The sequence below is a fragment of the Anticarsia gemmatalis genome, chromosome 18 (assembly GCF_050436995.1).
Source record: "Anticarsia gemmatalis isolate Benzon Research Colony breed Stoneville strain chromosome 18, ilAntGemm2 primary, whole genome shotgun sequence".
NCBI classification, from domain to species: Eukaryota; Metazoa; Arthropoda; class Insecta; order Lepidoptera; family Erebidae; genus Anticarsia; species Anticarsia gemmatalis.
Window position 1 is genome coordinate 6864615 of NC_134762.1, and position 12835 is coordinate 6877449.

The 12835-nt window shown below is 35.4% G+C and overlaps 1 protein-coding gene across 1 annotated transcript in view; it reads right to left on the reverse strand.

The window, feature by feature from the left end:
* Positions 1-211: 211 nt before the first annotated feature.
* The window catches only part of MCTS1 (malignant T-cell-amplified sequence 1 homolog), a 64766-nt gene continuing 52142 nt past the window's right edge, over positions 212-12835 (reverse strand). The window contains exons 2-5 of the mRNA XM_076126284.1: positions 2695-2847; positions 1295-1395; positions 673-874; positions 212-365 (exon numbers count right to left, since the gene is read on the reverse strand). Coding sequence (XP_075982399.1) covers positions 284-365; positions 673-874; positions 1295-1395; positions 2695-2847 — 538 coding nt within the window. The 3' untranslated portion in view covers positions 212-283. The remainder of the gene's footprint in view (positions 366-672; positions 875-1294; positions 1396-2694; positions 2848-12835) is intronic.

Genomic DNA, 12835 nt, shown 5'->3' on the forward strand with positions numbered 1-12835 from the left:
TGCCTAGTGATAGGAAACCATTAAAATTATTTAATGTAACTTTTTGGGCTTACAAGTACCAAATTTTCTAGGTTTGTGGGTACGGGTTGCGTGAAGTCATAAAGCATATACATATTGTAGTTTCGCCTCAACATACAAAATATACATTCTGGTTGAAAAGGTGTATCGCTGCTATATATGATTCAGGTCAAAGTAAAGAATAAAAAACTGGTTGAAATTATAATGTTTTATTTAAGAAAGCTTAATAATAAGTTAGAAACATAATATCGCCGAAGGTGAAGAATTACTTCACTGGTTTCATCTGCCAGAGGCCGTCATTCAAGTAGTGGCAGTTTTCTATGCCGACGCCCTTGTTCACCTTAGCACTGTAAACAAAAAGAAAAGTTTTATATCTATGTATGAATAACATCTCACCGACCGACCCTACTGCTATTTATTGGACATGCTGCCAAACTTTCGGATACAATTGAAAAACGTAAAATCAATCAGAAAACAATCACTGCCCGACCTAGGAATTTACAAACAAAACATATTTATCCTTTTAGTGGAATCTTAATGAGTTAACCTCCCTGAACAAAAACTTTAATAATGAGAGACGAAAACCTTGCAAGACTTGAGAATTAATGGGTTACAGTAACAAATAAAGAAGAATAAATAAAATTTGAATCTTACATGTCATCAGTAGACAGTGACGTCATGCCGATAGCCAAAGCATGTTCCTTGCCTTCCGCCATGACAGCGACCACCTGTCCTTTCTCTACAGAGCTCATGCGGGCTCCAGGAGAAGTCAGACCGGGGCACATGATGTTGGCACCACTGAGCACGAAGCGAATGGCACCTTTGTCCACCTGCTGCATCGGTAGGAAGAAGGGATCTGCAATTGTTTAGAAAATTGTTAAAGAAATGTTTTTTTTTTGGAAAAAACATAGTTATTCTTTGCTGTAACTTGATTGACAACACAAAGAACTTCACACTTTTTTTTAAATACCTTCATATAAGAATGAATAATTAATTTTCATGACGGCAAGGTACGAGTATCTTCGAAAAGGTATTGCTTAAAACAATATAATAAGTAGTATGTTTCAATTTACAGTGGCAGTGGCATGAAGTTAAAATATTGAAGATAATGAAATATATATTTAAGTAAACCATTAATCAATTTCAAATTATTAGAGCGTGCCTTAGACTGCATATTTCGAACGAGCGCTTCAACGTTTATTATATCGTATACGACATACTTTATAGTACTACTAAGAAGCAAAGGGAAATAATAGGTAATAAAATACACCCTTACACTTATGCAACAACTTCAAAGTAGGCATCCATGATCCTTCACGATGCCTGAAGAACAGCAGCTCGCCAGCGCTGTTCACCATAATCTCGATGTGGTCGTGGCTGTAAAAACAAATGGTAAAAAATATACTATCATTCATATAAAATACATAGGGTAGCAAATAAACCTTTATTTTCTTCTATCTGTCGTTTGATGATCCTTTTATATTGGAGAAATATTCGGCGAAAACCATTGTTAATGCTCAACCCAGAATCAGTCCCCCTATATCGCCCTTTCGGCGAAATGGCAACGGGGATACTAACAAAAATGTTCTTTGTAATAAAGTGATGTAAGGGGAAAAATATGGAAGAGTGAAATGTTTAGAAACAAAGAAATAAGAAAATATATCTGACTAGCTTCTGCCCGCGATTTCGTCCGCGTGAAAATATATACTGGGTTAGAAAGTATCCTTTCTGTTAATACAGGTTATAAGCTACCAGTATAGCAAATTTCTTTTTTTTTGTGAAAGAGTAACAAACATGCATCAATCCTCACGAACTTTCGCATTTATAATAATTAGTAGGATATTTATCTACAAAAACGTTGAACAACTTACAGTGGCGTAACTATAACGCTCGAGGCCCGTGGCAAATTCATCAGATGCCCCCCACCCCGCAGTATAGAAAAGCTTAAATGTATGATAAATAAAAAAAATTGAGCCGGGATTTTCCTCTGATCGTGGGCCCTTTCCGGCTGGGGGCCCGTGGCATTTTGCCGACTTGCCACCCTGTAGTTACGCCACTGACAACTTAGATAAACTACTACCGGAAGCGTAAGGCAGGTGAATGAGACGCATTTGGCACTAGATCTATTTATTTTTGTGATTTACTACTACAGCACATAATTTAATTGGCAGGGACCACTCATAACTATAAATAATATCGCCAAGAAACAAATGGTTGGCTTAAAATAGCAGTTATTACCTAAGTATTTTAGATGCTCTTACGAATTATGTAAGAGTCTGTAAGACTTATTTTTGGGCTTAGTAACTGGATTATATTCACTTCGATATGAGTTGCCATATGCACTACAAAACTTTGAGTAAATATGTATAAATCGCTTATTTATTCCACCCGCTCTTCGTTCAAAAAGAGCAAGATTTTAAGACTTTAAAGTATCATATATTTAAAGCGGCAGTAGATCAGACTAGATACATAGACCCCTACCTTATTGCCTTACGCCGTGTATTCTACGTCGAATTGGCTCTGTGATGGTTAAAGCTCTTAAGCAACTTGTACAAAAAAATTACTAAATCAAAAATACCATTGTGATTTGCTTTGCAAAATACCATTTCAGTACATTGTTAATCGGGTCACACAATAAAGTAAAAATAGAAGTTTTTATTGTTCATTTATACGTACCATTTGACGATTCTAAAGGTGTCCTTCTTGGGCAGTACTTGGTCGATATAGTTCTCTAGGTGTGGGTAGAGCTCCAACAGGCGCGCTCGGATGCCCTTCTGCACGGACGACTTGAGCTGCTGCACGCCCGATATGCTCTCCTTTTCATCGAATCTGGAATTGAGAGAGAGGGAATTGTTAGAAATATGTGCATATTATGCCGAATAGTGCTATCTGTTGAATTAACGCTAGTTTGTAGTTATCTGATGATGGAAAATCAGCCTTTGGGCGGTGAGATTCTTTAAAGTACTTTTCGGTGAACCTAATTTATCTAGACAATTAGTCGATCTGTGGTGAACAATATCATACAAGGGTCACCCAGCAATGGTTACCTGATAACTTTGACATCGATTGATAGCGAGACTCATGCAGTTATTTGAAAAATCTTACGTTAATAATGTTTCTAAATAACAGATCGAGTGAAACGAATAACATAAAGATGACGAAACGATAAATATTTAATGTTCTACAAACATGCAATGAAATTGTAGACATTTGCGTCAATCATAATATTCTCAACAAATTGGTAAGATACGCAAGACTTGTTTGACGTAGCTAGATTTTAAATAAGCACTTTCGTGTCTATTCGCTCGACTTGTGCATAAACCCGGTATTTGTCAGCAATCTAGAAAGTTCCTATTATACATTAGCAAAAATAGCATAGTTAGACAGGTTTTTAGTTCTCATGTCTTTATTCTTGGCATTTATTTATTTTAATCAAAACGTTTTATTTATGTGCGTAAATCTTTATCACATGACTGACAGCGATGGATAGAATTCTTGAAACTCTAAACACAACATACCTACCTAACTCAAGTCTAAAACACAAGCAAAAGTACTCCTCACAACTTAGGGTCTAGCCGTCAGAAGTTAAGTTTGACGCTACAGGCTCCAATTAGATAAAATAACACCATAGGTTTGGTGAAAAACATTTCAGTTTTCAAAGTAATTAAGGAGATACAACAAGCAATTACAACTCCCAAGGACACAATAACAAAGACAACGTTTTTTAATTTATTCTAGGTCGTGGATGTTATCTTCAATTACCACATCCATTTAGCGACCTGAAAATAATTGAATTCGTGCTATGTTACTTTAGTTCTTAAGCTACTATAATAAGGGTGATAATACTAGCTGACCGATATAACTATGGCTGCAATATCGTAATACGAATAGTTATTACATGAGCACATGCAAGCTGTTTAAAGTTACAGCATGTTTAACGACTCGGACGAAAGGTTTAATGACTTACAGCTAATCTGCTATTTTATTGCTGTTATATTTTTAATAATACCTCTGACTTGAGAACGTGTCATTTCAAGTAATATTTCATTATATTTTGATTACACAGTTACATAACTGAAATATGCTCTGTCGACGTTATTTAATACTTTTAACGAGCAAAATATATTAAGATTAATTACGGGTTTATTATTTTATTCTTCTTCAAAATTAAATAATATTGTGTAATTTCTTGTTCTCGGTTCAATTAAATAATTTTAATTATTTTTAAGACAAGTTTCTCACAGCATAGCAAGCTATAATTAGAATACAAAAGACCAAAATCTTTATATAAGTGTGTATTTAGAAGTACCTATATGTGTGTTTATCACTTATTTGGCTACCCATAGTACAAGCTCTGCTTAGTTTGGAATCAAATGACTGTGTGTAAGTTGTCCAATGATATTAATATTAATTTATTTATTGGCGGGTTTCAGCCTAATGCCAGGATCAACATCGAACTAAACATAAAAATGCACGTATAACTGATTTATGCAGTGTTATAACCATAGATACCTTATGATTGTAAAATAATTCAGTAGAAACAGTTAAACCTAATCGTGCAATCTGTAATTAGCGCAAGTCGTACTAGCAAACGTGCAAATTGCCTGTCAGCAGTTTCGTAGCAAGAAACATTGGGTCATTGCTCTGGCCCAGTTGGCCACATCACCACTGCATCGCTACCACTTTCTAAGGTCACTTGCACCTGAGGTGAATGCACTCGCTTCTCCATATATGTGCCACGAATACACCGTATCCACGTGAATTTCATGCGAAGTATAAATTAAGGCCGATTTATTTAATGATTACGTGTGGTGCATTGAGGAAATGGTATGTTCGCCCTCAAACCAATATAAAGGGTCTTTTACCACTACGATTACTGTGGTTTTAAGGTCGAGTCTTGCTCATTATTGTAGTAAATATGTCTGACATATTAATCAAGTCAAGGCATATTAATATTTCTGGAAGGTAATCATTTGCATGTTTACAAAATCCGTCGCAACACAAAAGATATTCTTTGTGCTTAAGGTATTAATATCAACAAAAATAATAAGACTTAGGCTCCCGACACTGGCACAGATTACTTTATAGTTCAGTACTACACTGATATAATTATTCTTTGTGTAAAGACAAAGGAAAACTTGATCTCAACGAATAAAAAATGAGAGGCGAAATTAAAAGTAAATGGGCCTGTGTCAACACTGGCTTTGTCTAACTACCTATAACAAAGCGACTCAAAATGTTTTCTATACTTAGATCAAAGGTAGAAGGAGCACTAGGGGAATATTTTCTTGAGTAACATTGTATGCCTCGTCAATTAGGACTCCGGATTCAGGATTATACTACTTTATAAGTCTTTATTTTGATAATACCTACAAAGATACCAGTTTTTTTGTAATACAGACTTTAGTTTTAATAAGTATTAGTAGATATAAAAGATTATTTTGAAAATGGGATATTAATTCAGTCAATTGGTTGCAATTTTTACTACCTACCTATATCATCTCATATTCTGTTTAAATATAGAGATTTAACTTGTTTATTGCACTAATAAAACTCTAGTCAGAAGTTGAAAAGGTTATTCTTCTAAAATGTAACTTTTTCTAGCCAAGAAGAAAGTTGCAAACTAGCAAAGTTTGAAACTAAAATATAACAGGTATTGCACGTTTCTTTGAACTGTGAATCAACAATCACTTTTAACTTTTGATCGCTGATCAATTCTTTTGCTACAGATGAAAGTTTATTAAAGAAAATAACTAAAATGTATCTCGATACTTAGCTATCGAAGGGACTTTAAGAAAAATATAGATAGCCTAGTGTACTTAATCGGTCTTTTATTCCACAAAATTCTATTTAAGTTAAAGATTTAAACAACAAAATGGCGGTTAGACGACTACAGATAGTCAAGGCAATATCACAAAACTCTAAGGCTTATCTATCAAGAATATTATTATAATATCTTATCGTAAATACGGAAAAGTGTCAATGATTACATAAAGTTCCTTATACGATATGAATAAGTAGGTCAACCATTGTTTTCGACATACAATGACATTGATTGATCTCTGGGCCTCTGAGAGAAAATATTTAATTTTAAAGTGGAACGTATGAAATTCGGCCACTATGTATAAAATAAAGCCATTGTTCTTAATATTAGGGCTACAATTTATTCCATAGAATCATAATAAACCAACTGACAAACATATTTTTTGACGTCAAACCTATTTTTTGCGATAGAAGAGATTGGAGTGGTGGTCTATTGTTAAACTTTAACGGAAGTCGCAGATAGGTATAAAAACAATATTATTTATACTAGTAAGTACATTTTATTATCTTTCAGAATAAGTAAAACGTACAAAAAAAAGAAAAAAGTTTCGAATGTTTCAGTTCATTGCGAACGATCGAATCTCTTATTACGCGACATTAAACGTTGCTCCATTTCTAAACGGCTCACATGAGACACTGATAGTACTGTAACTGCGCTTATTATGTCAATTGCTTCTTATTACGCTCATAATAGCAATGTATAGACAACTTCATACATACTAAGGTAAGTATAAGATAATATCTCCGTATCTATGTTACACTCAACGTAGTCGCTGTCTGGAAACTTAAAGAGACGTGCTAAGTGGTAATATGAAGCGATTTAAAAGATCAAAAGTCCATTGTCTATACCTCCATTGGCCTTTGTTCATCAATTGCAGATGATTAATATGGTGGCAGGTAGAATTAGCGCATATTCGTTCGTGGCTCAAAAGGCCAGAGAGGCAACCAACACCATACTGACTTATGACTCCAGGTGGCGGAGGAAGATGAGGTGGTTGCGGCGTGTTGGTGTTGTAATCGATGTAAAATCTATCATGTTCTAAAAATCCATAATGTAGAATAGCAACACTGCGGTTACTATGGCAACGTATACACTGCGCTTAATTTAATGCGGATGCTCTACTGGTGGTACGGGTACCGACAGTAACAATAATCGAATTACAGGGGATACAGGATAGCTTAACGAAGATTAAAACAGAGTTAAACAATTTAATGAAAATTGAGAATCTTGTAGACCTTTTCTTTTCTTCGGAAGCAAGTTTCCAAATCATTTCTCAGTAATACCTCATTCTTTCCGATACTATGTCACATCGGAGAAAATCAAGCGATCTTTTCTAGCCACGGTCCGTTGGAGCCAGTAATTTTCTACAGAATGAGGTGAAATGTGGCACATTTATGGCTCTGGACTAAATCTATAAGAATGAAGATGGTCAAAAGGAACCTTTGCCGTTGTTTAGTTCGCCAATCTTAGGAAAATGTTTAAATATTAATGCGTGATGCATGTAGCATCATTTCTGGAACATGAAACATATTTTCTGGCTTAAAAAGATAATTTATTAACATGTCTGTTTGTTTACAATGCTGTCGTAATAAAATATAGAAAACATGACATAAACATCTCCGTAATTATGATTCTATACAAAATTCAAAAGCTTCAAACTTCGAAATTGGTTGTAAAAAATTGTTGCTCCAACTTTTTACTAGTTACAAAGTTCTGACAGTGTCTGGTGAACTATTTGTCTTTATAGCAGACGTCTGCTTCGCCAGCAACTAAGCTGTTTTGTCGATATTGTTCATTGTTCTACTGTGAAACCATACAACCACTTTATTATGTTCGACGGTTCACTGGATCACGTGTTAGGGACATCAAAGGCATTTTCCTTGAAACATGGTCGCACTTGGTATTTTTATACTATGTGTTGTCTTATCTTTTTTATATGGGAAAGTGTTGATGGGTATGAAAATCATATTATTGCAAGGAAAAATGTTCGATCAATGTTTGTTTTAAACGTCTTAAAGTACGTAACAGTTTTCACAAGTCTTAAACAACCTATCCGTGATTTCGTGTTAATCATAAAATATGTCGACGGTCCCTACGTACATTCCCTCAAGTGGTACTTAGGGGATTTGTCTTTTTTGTTTCCGTGACCTTCCGGTTGTCATATACTTTCGATTGATTAAAAAAAAATTAGTAAAAATGCTTTAATTCTACCCTAAATCAACACTCGACAAACCCCAGAACTACAACACTTCCAATGTAAATTGAAACTTCAAACCGCTCTCCTGTAAAATTTGCGTTTTGCAATTAGGTTATTGTACGTAGGGACCGTCGATGTATCACCTTTTTTGCTTTTATTACATAAGTAACGTAACTTACGTTTAATTCCTAAAACTATAAGATGTAAAACCCAACCATAACTCTTTTTAAATACTTATAACCGTCTGGATTGTAGTCTACAATCTTAAAGAAAAACTCATTCCTCCCGTCTAGTCGCTCAAATTCAAAGAAATTGCAACAGTAACTAGTCTGCTTTCGCGACAGCAACTGGATATAACGTTCCAGTCTAAAGAGCTGTGTGAAATTTCACATTTCGACGACACTTGTTCATGTAAATACGAGAATATCGTGCATCGTGCATTCAACACGCGTTTCTCTTGTAAACGTTACGTTTTATTATATTTTACTGACGGACAGAATGTTTTTACTTATATCTTTAGACAGGCATGTGGACGGATCACGTAATAAGTAGTCACGTGACTATATCTCTTGGATATAGATCATTGCTAGGCTTAGCGAAAGATAATTGGAAAATTGATCCTTGAAAATTAATTGGAACACAATACACAGGTTTAAATTCTACAGATTCGCAATTTTTTAAGTCAATATTATCTCCAAGTCTCTAATAAATCTAAAGTGTTTCATTGTTAACTGGACTTTCTAAATAATGTGACAAAATTTTCGGTCATCATTCTTTTAGCTGAATAGCCGTCTCTTCACAAAATAACAACCTCAAAAACCTAGATCAAAGGTTTCACCCTACGAAAAGGTCTTATAAGTAGCACTTAATATATGTCCTAAGCTGTGACCTTCAGGTTGGGAGGTGTGGCGGGCATGAACTTCGTTTCTTGGTATCAGCACGGTCTAAATGTTATACAGGTTATCGGATCAATACACTTTACTTAGCTCGCTTTTTATAACATGCTTACTGGAAATTTCCACGCATTTTTGGTATAAAGACGAAAGTTAAAAAGAAATTCTATTATACCGCTAAAGTATGTACTGTATTATTACTTGTATTTGGCGAACCTATAAAATTACTATGTTGTTGTCTTGTAATGGTAAATGGATGAACATTTTGTTGCAGATGCACAGTATGCAATGTAGTTGAATTTTCAAATCAACAATCAGTAAAATTGTTCTGATGAATCATTGATAGACAGTGTATAACTACAGAATTTTAGAGTATTATGCCATAAATGCTTGTTTATAATAAGAGCGGCATCTGCTATCTTCATAATATTATTATGTGCACATTGAACTTCATCGAAGCCTAATACTCTTGTAACACCTAACTTAATCCATAGTCTATCAAACAAGCACGTTCCCTTGTATACGGAGAACAAAATAAGGACTCCCGGGTATCAATATGTTTATCTATCTAAGTATCTATCTAACTATGAGTAGTACGAAATGTACGAAATGTATAAACACTCATCGTTCAGACGATCATTGACCGATGAAACCCAGTAGGTAGTATATGAACAAATGAGACTCGTGAACACAAAACTGTTGATATTTTATCTTTAGCAGACATGTTGTTGTCTGTCGATGTCAAATTATGGCCGTACGACGCCCTAATGGACTTTGTACTACAGCTGTTTTATTACAGACTGTATGAGCATTACACACGATCGAAAAGAAACATATTTTCAAACAAAGTTTATCGGTAAAATCAAAGTTTATTATAAAAATAATCGATAGGCAAAGATAAAGTTTGTATTTGTGTATACCTAGTTAGATTAAACCAGGGTGTGTATGATTTTCCGGACTAAAAATGTGTTAATCCAAGTTTTAAACTGTTCATATACATTTTATTGAAAAATCCTATTAGTAGTTTTTGCGTGAAAGAGTAACAGACGCTCACAAACCTTCGCATTTATAACATTCATTGGATTTAGATTTTTTTTATACAAGAATGTAAGGAATTTCGTACAATCATAGGTAAGTACCTACCTAATTTCATTAGTTTTAGTCTTAACAGTTAACATTAAGTTGAACTTAACTACAGAAAAACTGGAAGTGAATGTCTTTTAAGTTCTTTGTAATAGCGACATTTCTGAGTCTTATTGTGTTCTCAAATAAGGTTGAATATGTTGGCTATTTCGACTGGTTTTTCTGAGTTGAGTGATCGGCAAGTTAACAAAAACTGGTTAGGTATAATTATGTAGGGTTACAGGATAACCGAGCGTTAGCACTTTACCTCATGGTTGTCAAATGTTAATAATTTGAGTTGGTAGAAATATTTTGTAAGTATAACTTTATGCATTTTTGTCCGTGTTTCACTCAGCCCAGTTAAGTAATAAAACAATTACTTTATCAAGTTACGAGGAATTTAGAAAATAGGTAGGGTAGGTATGTATATATTCAAAACAGGTAGCCACACCTCGATGAAAATGTCAGAGACAAGGCCGAACGTATAGATTTCGGAATAACGAATGCAATTTATTTAAACTGATCTAGATTCCTGATATTTTATTAGTAAATTTACCTAAATCTTAACAGTCATAAAACAGGTAATACTGGAAAAAAGAAGCTTTGACAAGCGAAAGCGACGTATTTAGCTATTTAATAACATCTGCAAACACGCATAACCTCATTAAAAATGTCACTAAACGAAAACATTGAACCACAAACTGTCAGCCATTTTGTATTATAAAATCGCTTACGCGACAGCCCTTTACAAACCACACAACGTAGTGAGACCAATGTCATTTAAAGTCACGTGCCTGGCCGCTCACGTTTTCACAAACAAATACATATCGACCGCGGTTACATTGCTGTATTTCACATACATTGACCGCTCACTTGACAGTTACAAAATTACCATGTTTGTAAGTTCCTACTCAAGCAGCAATGGATAAGAAATTACGGTAAATGCTGGTTCAGTATTTATTTTTAACTGTGTGGCACACGTGCTCAGTCGTGGCACTCGGCTTTCGGATACCGATATTATGTCGACGTAAAAATAAACGCGAAAGCGAATAATTACGTTAACTAAAATCGTTGTAACGCTGCCGCTGTTGACATTTTACTTGGGTAATTAACATTTATTATGATGTTGGTTCAAATTGATTATTAGAGTATAAGATAATAATAATAATAATATATTTATTTCAGACCAAGTCCATACAGGGTACATTGAGAAGTAATAGAAAAACTTAACCTAGGTCATTACAAAAACTATCTTATTAACACACGCATGAATGCTTTCATTATATCTGAATCATATTTTTCAGCAATGACCTTCAAGATGCTATTGGTGCTGTCCCGCACTCTTCTCAATAAAGAGGCAACCCGTTTACGTAAAATGGCATGAAAGCCATCAACTCTCGCTTCCGCAAACATGCTGGAGGCACTACAGAAGCGGGGCAGACCCAACAGCATCCTGAATCCGTTGTTGTATTGGACTCTCAAAGCATTATATGTCCTCTGAGTATATCTGACCCATAGACTGCTCGTGTAGAAAGTTTGGCAGTAAGCTTTGAATAGTGTTATTTTTGCTTCATTACTACACCGAGCAAATCTACGAGCCAGCATATTACTCCTTACTGCCATTGCTCTGCGTTCCCTTTCAATGTCTACCTGGTCGTCAAGATTCCCAGTAACATAATGTCCAAGATATTTAAACTGTTGAACTTCTTTCAGGTTAATTCCATTTAATTTTATTGGTGGTACTTGAAGTGGACATTTACCAGGAGCCTTGAAGACCATGTACACACTTTTGGAGCAGTTATATAACAGACCATGACAAAGAGCAAAACTCTCACATATTCCTAACAGCCCTCTAATTGCTCCAACAGTTGGACCCAGCAGCACCATGTCATCTGCGTAGCTAAAGTTATTCATACATACATCATCGATCCAGCAACCTAACTTGGCGCTGCTGAGCTCAACTATGAGCTCATTCACGTACAGGTTGAATAACTTAGGAGAACTTAATCCGCCCTGCCTCACCCCACATTCCAACCTATATTCATTAGAGAGACTGTTAGCCCACTTTACAGTGTTAACTTGATTCGCATACCAGTAATGAAAGAGATTTTGAACCTGCATATGCACACCTGTCCGCTTAAGCTTTTGCCACAGCACATCATAAGAGACAAGGTCAAATGCCTTTGAGAGATCAAGAAAGCATGCATACACAGGCGTATTCCTCTTAGTATAGTACTGCACAGTGTGCTTGAGACTCAGAATCGCAGTTTCGGTAGAAAGTCCAGCTCTGAAACCGAATTGAGCGTCATGTAAGACAAGGTGTTTTCCTAACTCTGCATCAAGCACACTGTCCAGCACCTTTGCTATTACAGTAGCCAGAGATATAGGCCGGTAGTTATTTCTTTGTGACAAATCACCCGTTTTATTTTTGACTATTGGAACCACAATAGTGCGCATGAGATCAGGTGGAAGATATGAGTGACCGAAACACAAGTTAAAAAGCAAAGAAAGTACACGAGCCAGATGTAAACCTGCATATTTCAAGTGTTCAATACTGAGTCCATCGTGGCCAGGTGATTTACCTCTCGACATGCAACTTATAATACGGCGAACTTGTTTTGCTGTCACAAGAAAAGAAACACCACTATCAACACCGACAGACTCAGCATCACTTTGCATTCCAGATGGACCCAAGGGTGATCTAACTGTAAAATGCTCTCTAAATAAGTTTGCTATATCACTGCAGTCACTCACACCCTCAACACTGACAGGGAGGCTCGG